The sequence below is a fragment of the Grammomys surdaster genome, unplaced genomic scaffold, assembly GCF_004785775.1.
Source record: "Grammomys surdaster isolate TR1022 unplaced genomic scaffold, NIH_TR_1.0 131, whole genome shotgun sequence".
Lineage (NCBI taxonomy): Eukaryota > Metazoa > Chordata > Mammalia > Rodentia > Muridae > Grammomys > Grammomys surdaster.
The window spans coordinates 8,263,728-8,289,038 of record NW_021604589.1 but is presented as its reverse complement, the minus strand read 5'-3'; the positions used below and the strand labels follow the sequence as shown (position 1 = coordinate 8,289,038).

The window sequence follows — 25,311 nt, the reverse complement described above, 5'->3', positions numbered from 1 at the left end:
TCTCTCTCTCTCTCTCTCTCTCTCTCTCTCTCTCTCTCTCTCTCTCTCTCTCTGTGTGTGTGTGTGTGTGTGTGTGTGTGTACACATATGTGTGAGAGATCACATGAGTATCTGAGTGCAAATGTATGTGGAGACCAGACCTCAGGTATTGTTCTTCAGGGGCTTTAGATTGCTCTTACTATTATTTACTTCCAGCAAGTCCCAGGGATTCAGCTATCTCAGCCGTGGAATTACAAACACCTCCCACCGTGCTTGAAATTTTACTTAGCTTCTGTGGTAGGTACGTTATGGACAGAGCTTTCTTCCAAGCTTGGTTGTTATTAGTTCTTAACATGGAGTTTAATGTTGTTGAATTTTAGTGCTAGGGTGGTTAGTTTCAAGCCTCAGTGGGAAGGATCACAGATGATGACTGTTGGGTTGTTCCTCCTGACTTAACAAATTTAACATGAGTGTAAGGACGAAGATTAACAGCCCCTAGTCTCATTTGTATATTACATTTAACTCTTTAACTGAGGGCCTTTAAGTGTAGGTGTGGAAGTTATGCTTGATGTGGAGATTGGATGTATGGGGGTGTGGGTAAAATATGGGTATACACAGTATGTGTGTGGAGGTTACGGGGCTTAGATGTTGGTCTTTACATTCCACCTTGAGACAAGCTGTCTTGTCCTTTCATATCCGTGTATGCCAGGATACCCAAAAGCTTCTGGGAATTCTCCTGTCTTCACCTCTTATCTTGTTGTAGTAACATTGGGATTAGAGATGTGTACTGGCTTCATGTGAGTTTTGGGGATTTAAACTTAGGTCTTGATATTTGCATAGAAAGTGCTTTGCTCATTGAACCGTTTCCCCAACCCTGATATAGAGATTCTCTATAAATGATTTTTGCCTGTTAAGAACAATATTTGAGGAGCTAGAGAGATGCCTCAGCAACTAAGAGCACTGGCTGCAGTTCTGGAGGACCCAGGTTTGATTTCTAGCCCCCATATCGTGGCTCACAAACTTCATTTCCATGGGATCTAATGCCCTCTTCTGGCTCCACAGGCACCAGGCATGGTATACATGTATCCATGGTATACAGATGCACATGCTGGCAAAACACTCTTACATATACAATTTTAAATCTTTAAAAACAATATTTTTTGAGCCACAACATTCATTGTTGATCTTAAATGAAATCCATGAATTGAGCAACACTGAAAGTTGTAGAATTTGGAAAGACATTCTTATCTAAGATCGAATTCTGGTGTGTGGGGAGTGTGTTTGGGGTTGGTGCATGCTATAAAGATTTCTATGAATGATCTGTGTTCCTAGCCTAAGAATTGTAGATTTTGTTCTTGTTTGTGACAGGGTCTTACTCTGTAGCCAATTCCGGCCCTCTGTTTAAAGCAGTCCTCTTGTCTCAGTTTCCCAAATCCTGGATTACAGGCGTGAGCTACCACACCCAGCTAAGAATTGTGTTATAAAAATGATTTTCTCCATGTCCTTAAGAGATCACAATTCTAAGTATAAGACAATTTGAGATAAAGTTGGCAGACATTGCACTCTTCCAGATACTTATTTCCAGTATATTCAGTTGTTTGAAGTTCTGACTAAATGGGGCTTAAATAGTAGATTTTCCATAGAGCTGTTTTTAAAATAGGAGCTCTGAACTGCTCAAATTAACTTTGGATGTGGTTCTAATTGAAGTTTTAAATAATTCTGCTGTGTAAGGTACTTGATGGTTTTAAGCTGTCCTTTCCAATATAAAGTGAGGGAAGGATCTTGAATTAAATTCTAGTTGTAAGCATCTAAGTTAACTATAAGAGGAAATGTCTGTCATAGGTACTGAAATCACAGGAGGCTAAAGATGCTTGGGTAGCTTGACTCACAGATGAAGACCATGGAACTGAGAAAGAGAATAGACATCAAGTTATCATAGTACAAACCACCAAGAAGCCAGCTATATAAACAAAGGTGATAGAAACAGAAGGAAAAAAACAGAGTGTAGAGAGGTGAGAGCATGGGGAGTGAGGAGAAACAGCTACTGTCTGTCTCAGCCACTGGGATGAAGGAAGGGTTTGCAGCTTTGTGAGGACAGAAATGGGCAGAACTGGATCTGTGTGGCTTATTCACCCCGTATTAATGACATCATGTCTTTAAAAAACATTAAATCACATGTATGGCACTGTTTAAGAATCTATGGGTTTACTTTAGCCAGACATCGAAACAGACCTAGGATCAAAGTATGAACATCTTACTTCAGTTTTCAGGGAACAAGTGACTTGTGGGTACACTGCCTCAATCTGGTAACTAGACTTAGTAACTAGATTTTGTCAGAACTAGAAAACTAACTGCCTTATAATTTTTTTTGTGTGTGTGTATATATATATATATACAAATATATAAATATTAGTGTTCTTTTGTTTTCTTTCTCATGTCAGCAATTATTCATCTGGAGTGTGTAGACAATAAAGATAAATCTTTTGTTTATTGTTATAGAGAATAACAATAGTTAACATGAGCCTATCCATTAGGCACTTCTGTGTGTTTATATGGGGAAGAGAGTAATAGAGAAAGAATAGTTTTCTATATCATAATCTTTTCTCCCTTGATTCTATGTAGGGTTTATCCATCATAGATTTTTAGTAGAATTAAAGTTTATTTACTTATAGCTTATGTTTTCTTATGTGATCATTTAGTAAATCTCAATGCAAAAACCATTGAAGTTGTGAAATGTTAATTATTTAGGAGTCAGTGCCTATGTATATACCCCAGACTGAAAATCAGTTATTAACATAATGAATCAGAAGTTCCTTTTGTCCATTTGTTTTAAAGATGCTAATATAAAATAAAATATTTTCACTTTCCTTAGCCTTCTCTGGATATTCAACTAATACAAAGTATGATCCACACCAGATTAAAGCAGAAATAGCAAGTCGTCGGGATAGGGTAAGTAAAAGAAGGGGTTCCACAACTAGAAGCACTGTATGTATTTTTATGTAACAGTACTTATCATGATTCATTCTGTGATCATCAGTATAGCTGACACTACGACACTGGTAAAATTTTTATTTTCTGAATTACTGTTGCATTTTGCCTTATTTTTCACTTGTTTTGCCTTGGCAGAAAAAAATGTTTTTTTTAAAAACCATTTCTCATTAGACACAAAGTAGCCAGGATCTATCTATGCATGTTTCTTAAGGTAGACTATCCAACCATTTGGGAAGATGGCATGATGTCAGGGCCAGGTATCACAGGGCTGCTTCTCTGTTTCATTAGGATACCATTTTTCATCCTTGATAGTTGTTCTTCTTGGGTTGCTAGTCCCAAAGGGCCAGCTCCTATAGAAGCAATTAATCAAAAGGATTCTGATCCTTCCTTGATGAAACCTATATTCCTTAAGTAAAACCTTGTCTCATTTTTTAGACCCTTGTCCACTTGATTGAGAGTACCCGTGTATTGTTTTGTGACAAAGCTCAGGAAACATCTTGATAATGAGGCCTTCTTTATTGGTGTGCAATTCCATAAAGTAGGCTATGTGGTTTTGTTCTGAAGATTGATCACAGCAAAGAAAACTACCTGGGGATCTTTGTGAACTTACAAGTTTTATAGGCCTATTTCTCAGTGGTTTGATGAGAAGTAAAATAGGTTTAGAATCTGTGTAATGAACCTTATCAGGGGATTGAGGTTCAGGTAGTTAGAGGCTACAAGTATCCTTGATACTATCTATGAAGAGTAAGTACAAGAGAAGATTCACAATGAAATAACAATATTATTTGCTGTGTGATATGTACATTGTTACCCTCAAAAAGTAAGTACTTACCATTCCCTACTTGCATATGACCTGTCAGGATTAGGGAGTTAAAAATTATTCTTTGGAGAATTTCATTCATATATAATGATATATGATCGTATCCGTTACCCATTTCCTTCTTCCAGCTCTACTCCCTATCCCCCTAAACAAGTCCCTTTCTCAACTTCATGTTCCATTCCTCTTCATTCTTTTCTTTTTGATAGCCTATGTCCAATTAGTGTTGCATGTGTGTGGGTATGAGGATATTTATGAGAATATGGGAAGCCTACCAGTGGCCCTGTCCCCAAAAGAAGATTATTTTTTTCCCTTCCCTTTCAGCTGCTAACTACTAAGAACTCCTCAGTAAGAGAATATCTTCCCCAGCTAGACTGGAGTTTTGGCTGATTTGTTTTTGTACAGGTCGTGACAGATAACTATAGTTCTTATGAGTTCATGACTGCAATAACACACTATGTCACAGTACTCCTCAGGATTGGGGATTTTTAAGTCTACGTAAGGTTGTTTTCCTAGAATACTGTAGGGTGGATGATCTGTGCAGTTGAATGCTAAGGAAGAACTTGGATGACTTGTATAAATATTTTATCATGGCTTATATTTGGAAAAAAATGTTTTTAGCTTTCCAGATTAAAACGAGAGCTGGCCCAGATGAAGCAGGAGCTCCAATACAAAGAAAAGGGTGTGGAGACCCTACAAGAGTAAGTTACTTGCATATGTTCATGGGGGAGTTTTCATGTATGTTTTTATTTATCTGACACATTTGGTGCTTGGACATGTCAGGTTCAAAAGCTTCAAGACTTCCCCTTTTATGCTTTTATTTATGCTTATTATTTTCAGATCTTGAACATCAGAATCTTTCTTTTCTTGAAGATACCTTGTTTCTTTCAATGGAAATACTTGGGAAATAAAACCCTCTTTTTACATTTATGCATACTTTATTGTAGCTGTACTACTTAAGACACACATGACAGTTTGCTTTTAAACTCAGGATTTTATTGGTTTCCTTTAATTTTTTAATTGTAAAATTAATTGAAATGAAATTACAATCTAGTTCCTCAGTGTTAGTAGTCACACCTGAAGTTCTCAGTGGTCACATGTAGGTAGGACATATTTTCTCTGTCATGACAATAGTGATATTTTTGACTGGATGACTCTTGATGTAGACCATCCTAAACACCAAGGAAGTTGTGTAGCATCCCTGATTTCTACACACCAGCTGTCAGTAGCATTGTGACTGACTTGAAATGTGTCAAGACCAGTGGTTCTCAACGTTCCTAATGCTATGACCCCTTAATACAGTTCCTCATGTGGTGACTCTCAACCATAAAATTGTTTCATTGCTACTTCACAATTTTTGTTACTGTAATGTGAATATTTTTGGAGATTGAGGTTTGCCAAAGAGGTTGTAACCAACAGCTAAAGAACCACTTAGCCACATTTTGTCAAATGCTTCCAACTGATAAGCCTGGGACTAACAGCTAGACATTGGATATCATATGTTATAGATTCCCAACATCACAAAAAGTACTGTTAGATGGTGTCATCTACAGCACTTCCTTCTTTTCACACCCTTGCAGTTAGAACTGTATTACTACAAACAGGTTGAAGAGGAATTTTTTTAAAAGAATTATTTATTTATTTAATGTATATGAGTACATTATAGTTATATTCGGACACATGTTAAGAGGGCATCAGATAAGATTACAGATGGTTATGAGCCACCATGTGGATGCTGGAAATTGAACTCAGGACCTCTGGAAGAGTAGCCAGTGCTCTTAACCACTGAGCCATCTCTCCAGCTCCTGAAGAGGAATTTTTTATAATTAGTAAGCTGTATTAAACCAAGCACATTAAGTGAACAAGAGTCAGTATTTTACAGATGATAATGGTGTTGGCCTGAAAGAGATTGACTAATATTTTTTCTTTTCCACATGTTTGTGGTATATTCATATATGTATATTTGAGTATGTGTGGACCTTTATGTCATGCAGGCCTGAGGCTGACATTTGGGAGTCTTCATCACTTTCCACCTTATTAAGATAGGGTTTCTCAGTGGAAGCCAGAACTCCTCTCTCTATCTTCTGAACAATAGAATCATAGGCAGACTGTCACACCCACCTAATAATTATTTGGGTTCTGGGGATCCAAATTCTGGTCTTCATGTTTGCTGCTTATCAAGCAAGTACTTTAACTTGTGAGCCAGTTATCCATTCCAAGACTGACTTTTGTAGTCAGCCAGGATTGGCATGGTTCAGGGCTGTTTTATTTGACCCTTTTATAATATTAAAGTCATCTTGGTGCCAGGGATGACACAAAACAAAGGATTTGTTAGGTTTTGCCTGGGGAAGCCCGGCTTTCTCTGGCTTTAATTCCCAGGAATGTTAAAAGATGGCCTTTTCTCAGAAACACAGGCATGCCCCCTGCAGGTGGGTTTTGATAAGCCAATCAGCATAATGCCATCTGAGCTCTTTAAAGTCATTATCCCTCTTTGTTCTTCACTAGAATTGAGCAGTCTGTTTGTGTGGTCTGCCTGTTTTGCTTCTGCAATCTGAGATTCTTTTAATTCGTGCTCATCAGCTAGCAGAGCTGTTTTTTGTTCTTCTTTTAAAAGTTTTTGTCTTAAGCAAATCAAGTATCTTCTCCAACACTGCTCTGTTGGAAGTTGCATTGTCACCTTATACTTCCCAGCTATTGGCTTTGTTGCTCATTTGGTCCACTTTATACAATGTTCTCCAGTATATTGATGCAGGCTCTTTATCTTCGTACCCCATCCCCCATCATTCATCGAGCCTTCAGATCACTGAACACTTTCTAGGATGCTTCCTTGTGTTGTGGCTATTCTGCTAAAAGGGATGAATAAGGAATAAAAGCAAACCAATAAATGGATCTGATAGGTTATTAGAAGTTTCCTGGACTATGTAGTTGAATAGGAGTTTGATTTCATGCATCCAGTGCCCTTTGCTCCTGGTAGTTTTGCTCTATGATGGTGGATAATCTTACATTTTCGTGGTGGGCTCTGTGTATGCTGAAAGTTGCAGTCCATTTCATTTTTTACTTGCAAATGTTTTGAGGAAATTGAGTGGGGTTCAGAAAGAATCTGAGAATGTACAGCAGCCCTGAGGCTCACAGGGGAGCCAAACCATGCTTTTCCCTGAAGGCTGTGGCTTTTAGTGAGGATTGCTGTACTTGGTGCCCAGTGGTTCTCCTGGCCCATTATGGATAGCCTGTTTCCCAGTTTGAATACAAAGTTTGTAGTGTCCAGTTAAGATTGAATAATGTAGAACCTGAAATATGCTACGAACTGGAAAATGAACTTTCCTTTGGCCTTGCTGGGAAATGATAAGTGTGGTGTAGCTCTAAGTGGCTCAAGGATAGGAGATAGCCTCTATTTCTCTTGCTGCAGTAAAAATGAGCACAGGGAGAGAGGCTTAATTTCATGCCTGTATCTGACATGGAATATGAGTTGGGATCCTAGAAGAGAGAGCTATGATGTTGTTTCTAGTTAGTTTCTGTTTGGCTTCGAGACTCCATACTTGGGAGTAGTCATTGCAAACTTACTTCCTGCCAAGGGCAGGCTCCTTGTGCCTGCTAGACCTCATGAAGATACCCACCCTACACTAGGATGTCAAGAAGTAGCTGGGGAAATTCTGGACCTAGCCTTGGTCCTGAGGGGCTTATTTCATTTCTGAGCCCTACCAACAGTCCAGGCTTCAAATGTCTTCCAGGAAGAAGCTCTACAGAGAGAGCTCTTCTTAAATAGCATGTCACTGTTCTGTTGAAATCTGCATTGTCTCTATGTGTTTACTGTATTATGTGATGTAGCCTCTCAGGAAAAAAAAAAGAGAAAACAGAGACACTTAAATCACTCTTAAAATGCTTGGGAAGTGAAATACAAGCTGGTGCCTTGCCTTTCATTCCACAGGCTATGAGATTTATATAGCCTAATTAATTTTCTGCTATTGAGGATTGGTCATCTATGTTTGTATCAAATGTGCATATTAGTATTGTTCATTGAGAATTTTTGTGTAAAAAAATCATCCCACTGTCACCTTGAAATCCTGATTCTAAGTTCATATAGCACATGGGCTATTGTACATAAATGTGAAGCTTATTTGTTTGTTTTGTTTGTTTGCTTGTTTTAATTACTAACACAGTTTAAAGCAGCAGTCTTAGGTTTTCCTTCAGAAATCATCTGCTCTTCTTGCTTCCCAGAAACTGCAGAGCACCTCAACAGGAGTTTGGCCTCTTATAACATTTTAAACTTGACTTGTTTATCTTGGTGAATTTCCTGGCTCTGATGAAATCCATCATTATGCTTGGATCCAAGGGAGGGAAAAAGAACCTTTTGTATTAAAAAGAAATCTATATATGCTGCAAATATTTGTGGAGGGGAGCTGACCTTAGATATAGTCTCTGGATTAATAATAAAGTTACATATATATGTATGTGTATATATATATATGTATGTGTACATATATGTATGTGTATATATATATGTATGTGTATATATATGTATGTGTATATATATGTATATATATGAGAGAGATGCAAGCTTTCAGTGATAGAAGATAAATAAAAGTAGAAAGAAAGTCTCCTACAGCCCTCTCCCTATTTTAACCCCTCAGTGAATAGTCTTGGCAAATATGTAGCCCTGTCTCATTCCCTAAGTTCTTATTGCAACAAATCCCCAAATCACATTTAACTGATAAGTCTTTTTTCCTAAAGCTGTAGACTTTTTTGGAATGTAATTTAAGTGCGAATATCTCACTAACTAGCCACCCAATCAGCAGTGTGCTTTCCTGTTTCCTCATTGTTTGCCTCCAGATTCCAATGAGTACATTTGTTTGGTGCATCTGTTAAATCTCTTCACATGTGCTTCTCCTCCTCTTGTGTTTTTGAAAATTGATTTTCTCAGGAGAAGAATTTATATGTACTACAGTTTTCCTGGTGGCTTGCTACAGCCACGGACAGTATTTTCCATAAGCTTTCTGCCTCTTCTTGTACATCTGTATTTTTCAGGAGAAGTACCTGAAAGGTGGTATGGTTGGTCGTAAGGCAAATGTATTTGTTATATATTGGACACTGTCAATTTTTCCTACAGCAGCTGCATGATTTTGTTTTCTTGCCACTTGATATGAACATTTCTATTTTCCTTGGCTTTGCCAACAGAATGTGTTGACGAGCTATGGCGTGGCATTTTTGCCTATCTCGTTGGTGAATGAGAGAGAGCATCTAAGGGAATTATTCACTTGCATTTTTCTCAGGACCCTCTGCAAAAGTCTTCAGAAAATAGAAACATCATTTATCCTGGAAAAAGTCTTATGTGACTTTTTAAGTGAAAGATCACTGGGCTCACTTGCCCACAAGTTTTTGAAACTTAACTTGAAAATTACCTTAATGTGACTCATTACTAGTGTCCAGAGGCAAATAGGAGACAAAAACTGAAGAGTTTCTCGAATGAACAAAACACAAGAATGGGCTGGGCATGCCCATAGGTATGGGCAAAGTCCCCTTGGTAGTCCCCTGTTTGGAGATCTGAAGTGAACCTTGTGCTAGAATCTGAGCTGTCCTGGCCAAGAAGCCCGCTCATTTAACATGGCCTTTCCCCGTGTTTCTCCCATTAAAGCCTTTATCTGCCTAACAGTGTAATGCCTAACACTGATGTGATGGCCAGAATGCTACCCTGACCCCCTTGTTACCACATCTGTTGTTTATGGTGTGATATTTCCATACCTGGCACTCAGTCACTCTCACAGATGCTACTCTGATCACTTGCAGAGTTGACCCACTATTGTGATTCATGATTCTTATGAGTAGCCACAGAAATTCCTTTTAAATGTCTCCTTAGCTTATGACTCTCAGGTGCTCTTCTTTCTCCCCTAAAATATTAACTAGACATCATGAGTTAGCTTCCTGGACTAACTTCATTTCCCTTTAGATTCTTTCTCACTTATACATGCCAGCCCTCTTACCCTGTGTGCCTGGGACACTTGCTTTTAGTAGAGTCAACAAGTTTTCCTGGTCTGCTAGGGTCTCAGGGGGATCTGTATATTGGCCTGGTTATCTTCTTATTAACTGCTCAGTCATTTCCTTCTCCTCTCCTTCATGAACTCTCCTTCAGTTATATTTTTCTTTTGAATCCTGTGTTTTAAGAACTTTTGTTACTTATGCCTGCTATTCATATTACTAAAAGGAATGTCCACTAAGCAATCCAACAACCAGTTTCTACTAGATTCATTCCTGCCACTCTGTGATCCTCCCAACCTTACAATTGATTAAAATAACTTCCCAGTTAAGGTAGGATAGATAGAGTCACACCTATTTGTTTCTTTAAATAAGAGTGACTGGACACTTATGAATATTTGATATCAAACTGGGGCATTACTAGATAAGAGAGTTAACACTTTCTGTCTGAGGATTTAGCAGTTCAGGAAAATTGGAATTGTGCACAACTAGAATAGTGTTCCATTAACAGTATCCTTCTAACACCAATATAAGGTGCAGCCTGTGCAATCCCCATCAGGCAGTACTGAAATATCAGTAAAATGCACAGAAACGAGGTGGAAATAAAAAGAGTATTTTTCCCAGTGATGGGACAGACTAAGCATTCCACCGAGGACCTGCTGTTGCTAGCAAGCTGCCAGATGCATTCAAGTGCTTTTCTAGAACTACCAATGTAAAATGTAGTGGTCGTAACAAAAATATTTATTCTTTTGTGTTTTATTCTTCAGTATTAACATGGAGTAGCTCTAGAGGACTGACAGCTCTTTTCTCCAAGATGATAGTTTAAGGTGTTAGTCTTTATTCTTCTGCTGCTAGTGAATTCTACTGACACTTCAATTGATCACCAAAAATGGAACCCTTAGGGCAACATGATATAAAGTTGATGGTAAACATCTATTAAATGTCTCTGTCTGGTATCTTTTCTTCCCTTTTTTCTTCAATTTCTTGAAAACACTATAAAGAGGATTTGGCTGTAGTCTTCAGATTTCACATAGTAGGCCTTGGCTGTGAATATATGGTTAATCTAGTGATGAGGAGGATGAGTAGTAATAAAATGAGCCTTCTCTGGCCTTCTGATTAACTTTTTACAGGCTGTGTAGACTTCAGCAAGGTATTCAATATCCTAAAGCTATGTACAAAACATAGAGTATGGAAAACTAAAGATTGTTGAGTCCTTGTCCTGGTTTTTTTTTTCTACACTGAATAAGAACTTATGATTTTCTTAGTCCTACATTTTATTATTTCTGAGAAGTGATCACGTTTCTATTAGTAGAAATGTAGTTCATAAACACTGATTTGCACTCTTAATAATAAAGCTAAAAAAAAGACAGTTCTTTGGCAGATATCTATGAATTTCTTTATGAAATAGGACATACTAATATTTTATAAAAGATGATCATCTGAATTTGACCAGAATTTCTATAAACATTTATTTTTGGAGACCAGGGTTCACTCTATATCTCAGGATGACCTAAAACTTACTATGTAGTCCATTCTTGAATTTTAAGACAGGAGGATGATCCTACTGTCTTAGTTTTCTCAGTAGAGGGATTACAGATTAGAGCCACTGTCCTCTGCCTGGAATTTTTTAAAATTAGAGGGAAGTCTTAGATAAGAAAATTTTACAGAAGTGAGAAAAGAAATCCCCTTTGCAATGAAGTTTTTGTTAGCTAACAATTGATTGTGACTGCAAAATGGAAGCAATTTAAGCTCTGTGAAGTATTTGCTTGTAAAAATCCATTTGGGCCCACTTTGACCACTCAGTGATGGTGTGACTGCACAGGAGGGGTATCACCTTACTCTGTGATTCTGTGCAAGCTTCAAAACTAGTGAGTATATGGGTGAGTATTAAATCCTTGCTTGCCACACATTAACTTGTCATCTAGACACTTAGTTAATTGCTCCAAACTCCAACTTCTTCATTATAAAGTCCAAGAGGATTATGCTCATCTTATAGATATGTTCATGGCTTAAATGTATGCCCAGTATAAAGCATGCAGCATGATACTGTCATCTACTAGGTACTTGATATATTGAATTATTTTTGGATACTCTTTATATCATAGTACTTAGGATATTTTGTAATAATATGCAATTGTTTTGATAATAGTTTCTCAGAGGCTTTTAGTTTTTGAAATTGTCATATAATTGTTTTCACTTATTAATAGTTATTGTTACTTTATGAATGTTTTACCTGCTTGTATGTATGTGTACCATGTGTGTGCGTAGTATCCAGGGAGTCCAGAAGAGAACACTAGATCTCCTGAAACTAGAGTTACAGACAGTTATAAACTGCCATATAAGAGTAGTGGGAACTGAACCCAGATTCTCTACAAGTTAAGAGCTCTTAACTGATGAGCCTTCTCTCCAGATCCTTCTTTCACAATTTTTACTGCAGACTCTTTCCCCATTTTCTTCTAGGCAAACAACCTTATACAAAATAGGAAATATGGAGATTGTGTGTGGCCCAGAGGCCTACTTGGATTCTCTGCTCTGTTCCAGGGTATCCCTGAAACAGGGTCCAAATAGCTACCCTGGTATTATTATTATTATTATTATTATTATTATTATTATTATCATTATTATTTTCTTTTTCTTCTCCTCCTCCACCCCACCCCCGGGGGATGTGTGAATGTGGAATGTGGAAGTCAGAAGACAATTTCTGAGAACTGTTTCTTTCCTTCTACATTGTTGAGGCAGGGTTGCTTATTTCCAAGGTGTTGCATATCAAGGTAATTTGATCTATATGCTTCCAGCCAGTTTTCCTATCTCCACCTTAGGGTATATACTATATTTGGCTTTTAATATAGGTTCTGTGGACCAAACTCAAGTCATCAGTCTTGTATAGTGACAGCAGTTACACTCTGAGGCATCTTGCTAGCCCCTAATCTTTATTCTTTTTCACTATCTCATGGTCATTTAGGTAGAGCTGTGGCCAGAGCCAAGGTTCAGGCCTTGAAGTTCATTTTCATTCTCTAAAGGCGTCTGAAATGCCCACAGTTGGACTAAATTGCACACGTTGCTGATGAAGTCAGGTCTTTTAATCCTTGATATAGCTACTATTCCTATTTTGCAACCTCGTGCCACAATAGGCTGCTAGCTCCACTACTAAATACTAAACATGATGGCCATGATTAGGTGCTGCAATTGTTAAAAGCTGCGAGGCAGCCAGCACATTCAGATCTAATAGAGGAATAGGTGTAATTCTGTAGCCTTCATCATGGAACATATGTATGTAGCTATGGATACTTTACTGATACTCATTCCTAGGCACTTGGAAAATTACATTTAGTATAGTCAAATTTCCCTTCTGTCTGTGAGGCTGGTTGCAGGCCTTGCTCTATTTTTCATTCTGGAAAAATAGGAAAGCCTAGTATCAGAGGCAGTGGCCATTGATGGTTAGATAGCAATTGGACTTTCCTGGCTTTGAGTTTTTGTCTGAAGATTACCTTCCCTTTTTCTATGGACTTAATCAGCCTATAGAGATTTCAGTTTATGATTAACAACAATATAGGGTAAAGTCTTTTGTGAGAAGATTAATACAAAATCATTTAATTAAGCCCTGCAAGAAACATTTGGTGACTTCCTTGGCCATTAGTGGTTTAAAATATACGGCCTTTGAAATTTTCTTTGTGTTAGAGGCTTGTTGCACTTTCTACAGTATGTATGGTGGAAACATACATGAGATTTACCTGCTTTATGTGTTCCTGAATTGGGGGTTTTGATGCTGAGATGGATAGCTATCAAGGGATTCTTTTTTTTTTTTTGGTGTTGGGGATTGAACTCAGGTCTTCACATATTTTAAGCACATGCTCTAGTCATGAGATACATTCTAACCCCAGAAGAAGAGTGGAACCTAACTGTCAGCGTGTACACTTGAATTAGACATGGGCTAAAAGAATCTCATCATTATTTGGGGGTGTTGCTTTGTCTTTCAATAATTTCATAACAAAAGCATTCTCTATCATAGAATCGTTTCTATTGTCCAGTCATGGGTCTTTGCATGTACAGAAGTCATGGACTTCATTTTAGTGGTAACTGCTATATATGTCAGTGAATGATAATTAGTATAAGAAGAGGCTCATCTAACCTTGTGAGAGATATTTGTTGCATAAAATTTTCAGTCCTTCCTGTAGATGTTCAGGTTCTGCTGATTAGTCAGTTCCTAGGCTTCCTGTCTATCAAACCATTTAGGTTAACAAAATCCTCTGTATACACACCCATCCACCCACACACTCACCCACCTACACACGCACACACACCTTGTTTTGTTGTGTTTTGTTTTAAGACATAGTCTTCTTGTGTATCCTAGGCTGGCCTCAAACTTGTGATCCTCCTGCATCCCCTGCCCACAACTGCCATATACACCACACTCAATAGAACTTTTCATATTTTATTGCTAAATTTTATGACAACCCTCAAGGTACTGTAGAGTTAAAACTAATCATCTCAATCAGTTGGATGAGGTGTTGTGAAGGAGCCAGAGCAGAAATCTTTTAAGAACAAAGAACAGTACCACCTCCTGAACTTCAGTTCATGCTCATGTAATTTAACTTTTAGCATAGAACACTGCAGTTAAAAAAATACATGCAACTGACTAAAATAATGTATTAGTAATTTGTAGAAATGAACATTTGAGAAACGTACAAGGTATAACTGGTCCACCATGGAAGTGCCTGTGGAATCAGATTATGATTGGATTTAGGAGTGTCATTGTGCAATATGTGTGGACCAATAATGCATTTGTATCTATCTTTTTATGGAAAGGTCTTAGGCTCTGACTTCATAAGTGTTCATAGTAGTTGATAGCAATCAAAGAAATCCTCACTGGTTCTATTGCCCTATTGCTGGATATCCAGGACTCAGTTTCTTGCTTCTACATTTGCTTGTCTGTTCTAAGGATCCCAGTAGGTCAGGTCAACTCTGGTGCTGAGCTTTGCTCTGTGTTGTGTCATCTATGTGTTAATAATAATGAAATAGTAAAGTTGGCAACTTTATACCTTTTCTCCAATGAGTAAGTAGTTTTATTATGCTGATAATAATCATTACAAACATTACATTCTAGACCTTCTGCCAGGTGAGTCCTTTCCTTACATATTCTTCTTAAATCGTATGCCTGGCCTATGGGAGTAGTATTATTAGTATTCTTATTCAAGATACAAGGAAGTAGATCAAAAGATGTGTTTGATTTGCCTAGGGTCCCACAGCTAATGAGTGGCAGAGCTGGAATTCTATTCCTACTCACAGCATGCCAGATTTGTGTAGTGGAAAACCAGTCAATTTAGTCTCGCAACCAATGATTCAGATCTTTAGGATAACCTGTGGGAAAACTGTTAGGTCCAGAACCTGTGTAATGGTGGGCTTGGAATCTGAAGAGTAAGGTAGTTGGTTTCCAGGGAAGGAATTCATTCCACATCCGGACCAGTTTCTCTATCTTTTTAGCCTCAAGGGCTTCTCAGGCTTGAGACATAGGCATGGGAGACGTGACAAAGGACATTCTCCCAAGACAGCCTGCTCTTGAATGGTGGGGCCAAGTCTGGTCCTGTTTTGTGTCCTATATCTACTACTCTGAACCAGGCCTTTATGTGCATAGGTTGACTCAGTGGTGGATGAACAGACAGAACCAGGAATGAGAGAGTGGTGAGGAGGAAAGGGGAAAGAAGGAAGTTTTGCTGAATGGATATTTCGACTGAAAAAAAAATAGAGATACAAGGAGATAGAAGAGAGTGATAAGTGATAGCTGGAATGAAATGCATGGAGAAGGCATAAATTTCCAAGTATTGAGGGCTGAAGATATAGTGCGGTGGTAGAGTGAGTGCCTAGCCTGTGCAAGGTCCTGGATTCAATCCCCAGCACCACAAGAGAAATTCTAATTTTTGTTAAAGTATTTTATTGAAATGTACCACTTCTTGCTGTTTTCCATATCCTCTCCTGGCATACAAATCTCACTCATAAGTTTATCTAATAAACATATTTAACTTTTGATCTGAGAATGCTGAGAATAAATGAACAATGTTTTTGGTTGTCCTTCCAATCTCATGTATGACTCAAGCCTGCTGCTTAGTAGAGAGTAGGAGCCACCTCCCCTACACAGGATCCTCCTGGAGCAAAGGCAGGCATCCATTAACCAGGTCTCAGGTCTTTGTATTTTCTAAAAAGAAGGAAGGTTTCATGGAGTCTTTGCTGTTATGTGCCTAAACTCTGCTTTTAACTGTTTCTCATCTTTTTTGATACCTTTGGATATTTATTGTTTTTTTTAAAATGATGTTGTAATCTCATGTGGAATGACTCTAATTTTTAATTTTAAACAGGATTGACCGGAAGATGTCAAGTACTCACACCAACTACAAACTGGATGAGGCCCAGGCTATAATGAGTGAACTCCGTACTATTAAGAAAGCCATTTGTACAGGAGAGAAGGAGCGACGGGATCTGATGCAGGTAAAGCTAAGGCTGCCTCCTGAAATCTCTGCCTGTCTACTTATCTCTCATTTTTATTACACGTTATATATTTGCTGTATACATATTTCATGAGGACTATATATGCATTTTGTGCACATATATCATGTTTAGGTAAACATTAATTTTGCCTGATAAATATATGATGTAAGATATTATCTTATATAAACTTAAGATGACTGGTCCCTTCCAAAAAGCCTTTGTTTTAGTTCTGAGCCAATTACCTGAGCTCTGTTGCACTTGTCATTTCTGATCTGATATCTTTAACAATGTCAAAAGTGAATGAATCCCAAAGCCTAAAGAAATAGAAAACAATCCTATTTCTCTCGACCTCCACACAAACAAGCTCCATGTGCCAGAACACGTAACTTTCTGTGAATTTTGGCATACTAACACCCACAGGAGATTGCTTTTGACCATGTAGCACAATGGGTGAAAAATCAGGTTATAAAAGTCTGGTCTGGCTGGGCAGTGGTAGTGCACACCTTTAATCCCAGCACTTGGGAGGCAGAGGCAGGCAGATTTCTGAGTTTGGGGCCAGCCTGGTCTACAGAGTGAGTGCCAGGACAGCCAGGGCTACACAGAGAAACTCTGTCTCAAAAAAAAAAGTCTAGTCTGGGAGATGTTTTCATCTCTGGATTATCTATAAAAATGTGAAGTGGCATGCATCTTTGTCAGACCCAGTTACTAATTGGGCATTTGGGATAGAAATGCTTTTTTACTTAAGAAACATTAAAAAAAGCAATAAAAATGGCTTAATATCTATTCTCTATTTTATGTTTGTATTACCAGAAGAATTTAGTTTCTCTTTTACTTAAATGACTAACATTAGTATGTGCATTAAAAAAGATGCTTTTGGAAAAAACTAATGCTAATGGGGAGAAGGGTGAGAGATCTCTCTAATCATAGGCTGTAGACCTGAATCAGAAAGAAACAGCTACTTCTAAGGGAAAGAAACTATGCCATCTCCACTCACAGAACTTGTCTTACTCTTTTCCAGAGTCTTGCCAAACTTACTGACAGCTTCAAGAATAGCTGCTCCATTGTGGACACTCTACCAGATTTCTCTCACAGCACAGGTGCACTTGGTAACTCGGGTGCCCCTCAGCAGTTTTGTGATGCTGGATCTCAGACGGACACTGTAGGGGAGGTATGCTCATCTAGGGCAGAGACATGAACATGTTCAGAGGGGAGTCACTGGTTTTGGTGGTGGTGTCACACATTTAACTTTTAATTTCTACTTTAGGGATATTTTAGCTGATGTGTCAGTAAATTTGAAAGGAAAGTCACATTTCTTGATTTAACTATAATGATACAGTGGTATAAAATGCATATTGTCTTGTGATTGATTAGGAGTCTTAAAAATGGCAACCATCTGAGAGCATTAAACTTAAATGTTATTTTTTAATATCCAAGACATTTTAGAGCATGGATTACCAAATTATTTCTGGATCAGAGAGTAAATATTTCAGGCTTTGAAAGCTAGGTAGTCACTTCCTTGATTGGTCAGCTGTCATTCATTATAATGCAAAAATGTCTTGGGTGATACCTAAGAAAATGGGTTTTTTGAGTGCCAATAAAACTTTATTTCCAAAACCAAGCAAACAAAAAACAGGCAGTGGACTGGCCCTAGTTCTTGGATCAGATTGCTGATCTCTGTTTTGGGCTAAGCTTTAGGATTATACTTTATTGCCATTTCTTGTTCTGCTACAAGAATATTAAAAATTTATTTTGTTTAAGGTTTGGAACAATTTTAGCATACTTTCCCTTGATAATCAGCAAAACATCAAATTAGGCACAATAATCAAATTGGGAAAATACTCATTTGAAACTGGGTAGTTAATAATCAAAGACTTACTGTTGTAATATCCATTGGATAAAGTTAGAAATTAATTTGCTATCAAATGGAGAGCAGTCTGGAGGAGTTCTTTTCCTTTAGGGTCATTATGTAAACATAAAATATTAGTGGAAGGTATGACACCCCTAACATTAAATGAAGGAAAGCGTAAGAGAGGAAAAAACCGTTTGTAGGAAAAATTAAGTTTTAGTTATTTGGTAGTTTCAATGTTTGAAAAATAGTGCCTTTCTGGGAAAGTATAATACAAATTATGAAATGATTGGGTGTCCTGGATATAACTTGTTTTCAATTTTTATTTTCATTATTTCTGAAAATATATTTAGACATTTTTGAAAAAACATATTTAATGTTACCACCTGTAACATTGTTACCACCTGTAATACACAGAGAAGAATCTATGAGCCAAAAAACTTGTTGTTTTTGCCTAAGGATTTCAGAATGGAGGAAGGAAGCAAGCACAAAACTTGTTGAGTTCTGGAAATGACTTTTTTCTTCTTATCCTAAAGTTGATTTAGAATTTATAGCTCTTAATTAGTTTGAGTAAAACAGATGAGATCAAAGCTCTCTAATGATTTCAGTAAGCCATTCTAAAAATGTCAGGTTACGAGTAGTGGCTGGTTCTGCCATTCCAGCTGTAAATTGTCATGGTTTATAAGCCCCTGAAGTATACTGGGGTCGGCCCTAGGTTGGCAGCTTTACAGCTGTTATCTTAGTTTAACTAGTTTCTTTGTTTTGTGTGGATTTTGTTACCTTTAATATAATGGACATGAAAACATTTACACCTAACTACTGATAGTATTCCAAGCATTTGTAGTACAACTTGTAGGTGATCCTCCCCAGTCTAGACATTGCCTTTCCACCTATTTTAATGTCTCGCGCCTTGGGAGGTATTGTCTAGCCCCTTCTTTAGGAAACTAGTCTGTCAAATGTAGACCTTGGGATTTATGATTAAAACATCTAATTTTGTCACTGCATTCATGGGATTGGTCCTAAACCCCTTGGAATACCAGAATCCACTAATGATTATGCTCCATATGTCAGATGGCTTGCTATTTGCACAAATCCCAATATATTTCCTCCTGTTCATTGCAAATCACCTCTAGATGATTTATAATACCTTATGTAATACAGGTAGTTATTATATTCTTATAGTTTATGGAATAGTGACAGGAGAAAATGTCTCTTCATATACAATACAGATGCAACCATTGTGGACTTAACTACATTTTTAAGCCATGGTTGGCTGAATCTACAACATGGAACTCACAAATATGGAGGGTTGGCCATGTTTTGTATTAATCAAATAATTGGAGAACCTATAGGACAAAGCAGGGGAGAATGTTTTTCCTTTTTGTCAGTTTACAGTAAATAGTTGCCTAGTTAATTGAAACGAAATTAATTTTTATTAATTTCAGTGAGTGATACAATAGATGAATATATTCATATATATTCATGTATACACACATATTTATTATGTGTGTGTGTCTCTCTGTGTGTGTGTGTGTGTGTGTCTGTCTGTCTGTCTGTCTGTCTGTGAGATAGATATATGTACCTTGTTTTGAAAACAAAAATAATACTAGTAATAATTCCAGTTTTAGGAGCCTGCAGTGGTTGCAGCCTACCTTTTAGCCTTCAGCAGCCAAGGGTAGCAGTACAGTATTACTTCTAGTGTTCCTTCTAGACATTTGAAAAATACAAAAACACATTGTAAATGATACTCTGTTTTTTTTTCTCAAAAGTTTAAGTGAATTTTCTACTTTGAAAACACGTTTTTAATATTTGTTCTCTTTCCTTCCTTTTTTGTTCTTTTTGTCTGGAAAGTTTCTTTTTGACGATAAAACAAGACTTGTAGACCGTGTCAGACTTAACTGGCAGTATGAAGAAGCCCGAAAAAGGTAAGAAGTACACTTTTATACTTTGGGCTTCTGCTTGCTTGCTTTCTTCCATAGAAACAGGCTGATGATTTCTCTAGTGTCTGACTGCCCACATTTTACCAGAAAGCAAATTCTGATAAAATAGAAATGTCCTTTATTTTTTGAATTTTCTTAATATACCTGGTAAACTTCTAAGTGCCCTTAAAATGTGAAATTCTCAGTACTGAAAGTTAAAGTAATGTGAAGCCATTAGAGACTTACTTCAAGTTTCTCTGTCATACCAAATACTTGAGAATCCCCTTGCTGCCCTCCTTTTTTTCCAACCTGTAAGTAGCATCCATCTACCAGGCCAGTGGAAGCAAACGGTCTTGTCTTTTCACACGTATTGGTGTGGATCCCTTAGGCTGATACAGTAAGTCATCCATCTTACCATCAAAAGCAGTTTGGTACTAATCAATCAGCAGGTGATAGCAGTATATATTACAGTTCATTTGTTGGAGACAAGTGACGTCATTTGTGTCGACATATACTGTATTTTACCTGCCTTCTACAAAGTTGACATCAGGGTTTATTTCTTAGATTGGTCTTTTCTCTCTCCATCCCTCCCTCCTGTCTTTACCATAGGCCATTGGCCAAATCCTTGTACAGCACAGTATTTTTGCCTCTGTGAGTTTAGTGTGTTGTCTTTCTCAAGTGTTCTTGTACTCAATTTTTAATATTTGAATGGCTTACATGGCCTCTGCATAGAGACATTTTCTCTCTTGTGCCTTATGGAAAGAGTCTGAAAGCCAAACCATTTTAAAATTTGTTTCCAAAAACCATGAAACATAGATTTTCATTCTTATTTTGCTTTTATGTGCAGTGCTCAGGATAGAACCCAGGCATCACACATGTTAAGCATGTGGCCTAGCACTGAGCTATATCCCAGCTGCCCTCTTACCTTTTACTTTCATTAGGGTCTCCCTTCATTGGCTAGTCTGGCCTTGAACTCATGCTCTCCCAGAGAGGTCTTGAACTTATGAGCTTCTTGTATCAGCCTTAGCTATGGTGATAGTCCAAGACTGAAGAATAGCTTTAAAAACATTCTATTCAGTTATAGATTGTATATTGTCTTAATATCTTGGGCAGGAGAGAACAGAGTACCAAACAGAATGAGGAAATTCTGAGAAGCTTGGTATTTGGACCAATGTTCATTGGGATCTAGAAAACCACCTTTATGAAACTATAACATTAATAGATGAGCATACCATCTGACTTCCTTCTGTGGCGGTAGCCTAAGTCAAAACCCACTTCTCTTTACTGGGATGCATCACACCAGCTCTCTTAGGACTTTTCAGGGTGGACTTGTGGTTGGTATTGAATTTTCCAAGTTCACTGGCCAGTGCTGGTTACCTCCCTGGTCATATGCTTCATTTTGCATGCATTCTTTCATGGTAGCTTTGGGTGCTTGTGGGGGCGATTGTTTCTTCTGACTAGTCCTCTACTCCTTCGTTCCTATTTTGAAGTAGGACTGCCAAGTGTGGGTGCTGGAATTTGCTGTGCTGTATTAAACACAGAAAATAGATTATTGCTACACTTACAACCATAATTGTTATGTGTTGCTGTGACATTTACCAAACATAGCAAGTGACTTCTTTGTTCTAGAAATGGTGTGAGTACGTACCAAGTCACCTTTCAAATATTGAAATAGTACATTTGAGTAAAATGTTGAGGATTTAAGATTATTCAGTGGGGAGGCACTGAATAATCATTTCATTTGCATCGAAGTATGGTGTTTCAGTTATTAGAACCCTGTTAAGATGTTTACTTTAGCTACTTAGAAGAATCCAAGTCTAGCGTTTCTGCATTAGCAGGAGAGTAGAAGCTTCTTAGAAATGAAAGACAAATGGGACTCCACAGGGATGATGATGTTAGACATCTCAAGATAGGGAAAGATGTTCTTAAATGATCTAAGGAAGCCTACTTCCAACCCAGGATCCTTGTGAGATAGACTCCAATGGTCAGAGCGAGAGAAGGCATGATGATTGGAAATAGAGGCCAACTACAAACTGGAAGAAGCAATAAGATATATTTGTTTCTAGAGGTTCTGGAAAGAACATAGTTCTGCTGACCTGTGGAACTGTTGTCAAACAGTAATGTTGTTTTAAGCAATCATGGTTGTGGATCAGTTTGTCTGTTTTTGTACCAGAAAATCAAATATTTTAATTCAGTCCATTTGGATATTGCTTGCCAACACTGAAAAAAGCATATCTTTTAACGTAATCTTCTGTAAAATGCTAATAATTTCCAGAAATTCTCTCATGGGTAATGTCAGACATCATGTTTTATCAACACTCTGGGCATCCCTTATCCTAGTTAAGTTCACACATATAAAATGACCATTATACCTATCCACTGCAGATATGTATGTGTTTTATATGTCATATATGAGTGGTCAATCAGAAGAAACAATCACCAAGCACCCAAAGCTACCATGAAAGAATACATGCAAAATGAAGCATATGACCAGGGAGGTAACCAGCACTGGCCAGTGAACTTGGAAAATTCAATACCAATCACAAGTCCACCCTGAAAAGTCCTGAGAGAGCTGGTGTGATGCTTCCCAGTAAAGAGAAGTAGGTTTTGATTTAGACTACCTCCACAGAAGGAAGTCAGATGGTTTGCTCTTCTATTAATATTACAGTTTCATAAAGGTGGCTTTCTAGATGAATTTCTTTTGTCAGGTTTAAAAGGAGGAGAAAGTGATCCTTTTATACATTTTAAGGAAGTCTTTCCTTGGGTGTCTAGAATTGAGGTTGTTTTAAAGAAATATAAGATTATAAAAAAATGTGGATTTCTGGATGGTGAATGGCTTTGTGTGTAGTAAGATTTACAAAAAGTGTCTAGGAGTGGAACTTGTAATTCAGAGTGATAATGTGAGAATTCTGGAGACTTACCTGGCCACACTACCACTGTCAGAGTAACCTCTTTTGTATTTCAATTCTGAGTTATGTGAAATATCCTGAGGGCTGCTTTTACCTTTCTCTCCCTCCTCTAATGACGCCTTGTATTCCCAAGGCAGACCTTATTAGAGGGATATTTTCATATTACTGGTTTAAAATTTTGGGAATTTTTTTGAAATTGGAAGATCAAGTCTTCTTGAAGCAATCCGGATGACACAGATGGCTCCATATTTTTAACCTAAGAGCACTTGTTCCAGAACTATGTACAATTTGTAGCTGTTCCCATGGAAACATTCAGCTCAGATAGGAACAAAACATGTGGTTCATCCAGTTCCTGTGTCTTCAGTCTTGCTGTCAAGGTTAGTCCTGGTGTTCATCGGTTGTCAGGATTCAGTGATTCCAGTTGAGTTTGATTAGCCACTTGGATTTACCCCTTCTTTTCTCAAGAGTCTTTGCACATGAGCTTTGACAAGTAAAGAAAAGCATATTGCTCCATCTTTTTCATTTGGGTAAAGTTAAGGAGTTGAATATTTGCTGCTTTTCATTTTAGAAAGTTTCTCCCTAAATAGCTCTCCTTCTTAAGGGGAGAAAATGTTAAAGAGGGCAACTGAGGGACAGTAGTATATTGACAGATACTCCTCTACCATGTGTTCTAGATGGAGAATTTTCCAGGTAAAGGTTAGTGAAATGAACACTGACCTGTCAATATTCATTCATTCTGCTGAAGAGATGTTGTCATGTTTGCAACTTAGATCTCAGCTGAGATTTTCTTTGACCTTTCTGTCATAAAAGTAAACATTCACAGGAAGAAAACTAAATGAAAATATATGAGCTGCCAGGCTCTGGAATTGAAATAAGAAAACACGAGTTTCTAAGTTGCCATCATGGCAGTAGGATATGTTATGACTTGTCACCATCGAACTGCATGACATATTTCCTGAAATTGTTTGCTGCATCAAAAAGCCACAGAATTTTAGGAACACGGAAAATTATATAGTAGATTGAAGACTTTAGGCATAATTTGAGGATTTGAGGTTACTCTTGATGTGCTTCCAATGTTTTTAACATTAAAAGTACATTATTCTTAGAAATTGCAGACAATTGAAGATTTCCCTATCAACTGTGAAGATATAAGTAGTTTCTTCAGCCTACACACAGGTTTCCATTCATGGCTTAATATGTCTTGGTTATGACAGAAAAAAAACACTTGATCAGATATCAGAAGTGAGCCATAGTTCATATTTTATTTCTGCATTAGTCCTTCTCAGGGAACAGGATTTAGAAGTCACTTAATAAATATGAAACCTAAACTGAGATTTTGCTTTCATTTCTTCACTCTCAGGATATGGAGAAACATATGTTTTAAAGCTCTTAAAGGCATTTGTGTAAGATTATATATATGCCATAAGATGTTTTACCTGTCAAAAAGAAGAATCAATAAAATATATGGTAGATTTGTACAAAAAAGGAAGAAGATCCCTTCCAAATTTTAACAAATTTAAAGTGACTCTTTAGGGCTCTTTAAAAACGAATTTGGAAAAGGTGTGTAGGGGAGTGGGAGTTCTGTAAACTTTTATTATGTTCTTGCTTCTCAAGCACTTAATTTCATTGAAATGACACTCCAAAGAAAAGCCTTTCTGGACATTGTTTTTCCTACAGTGAACTGATGGCTCTCCTAGGGACTTCAAAAAGTAGGTCAACTATTTAGTATTGATCTAGAAGGTACACAGACTCTGGCACTTCGGTGTTTTGTCTCAAGCATGAAATCTACTTCCACAAGGAAATCTCCAGTAGTGAAGATGCTCCCTTCCTGTGGTGCTATTCCAGGCCCTTAGCCAAGCGAAGAAGGCCTACTGAAAGGACAGGGAACTCTGTTAGTGGTCAGTTGTTGGGATAATCCTTTCTTCTAGTGATTTTGTCTTCTAGCAGAGACAAACCACAGACAGATATACCTCTTTTGATTTGGCTGAAGTGGGCTCAAAAGTCAACATTCAGAGTGTGGTCACAAAGAAGGGGATTTCCTTTTCCAATACGTCAGTATTCTAGATTTTGAGGTATCTTGCAAAGCAGCTTACAAGCACCTTCATTTTTGTGAAGTTGGAAGTAACAAAGAAATATGCTTAAGTGTGGAAATGCTTGCCTAGTTTTCATCATGGCCCAGACAGCTTTTCCAGACGGGTTGCAAGAAATCCTCCTCATCCGGATCTTGTTTCTGCTAGAGAGGTTCCTAGCACATTTTTCCTGTAAGCTATGAAAAGTTATAGTACATGGTTTAACTTTGGCTGTTCCACTGTTTTAGTATGCTCCAGGTGAGCAGGCTCTTTGAAAAAGTTCCCTGTGCTTCTTCCTATGAGGTTTTTGGCTCATCCATTTTTCTAGATAGTG

The 25,311-nt window shown here is 37.6% G+C and overlaps 1 protein-coding gene across 1 annotated transcript in view; it reads left to right on the top strand.

Moving 5' to 3' along the window:
* The window catches only part of Wwc3 (WWC family member 3), a 107,318-nt gene that overhangs the window by 50,116 nt on the left and 31,891 nt on the right, over positions 1-25,311 (top strand). Inside the window, exons 4-8 of the mRNA XM_028761823.1 lie at positions 2,852-2,928; positions 4,409-4,488; positions 16,105-16,234; positions 17,253-17,402; positions 19,932-20,005. Coding sequence (XP_028617656.1) covers positions 2,852-2,928; positions 4,409-4,488; positions 16,105-16,234; positions 17,253-17,402; positions 19,932-20,005 — 511 coding nt within the window. The remainder of the gene's footprint in view (positions 1-2,851; positions 2,929-4,408; positions 4,489-16,104; positions 16,235-17,252; positions 17,403-19,931; positions 20,006-25,311) is intronic.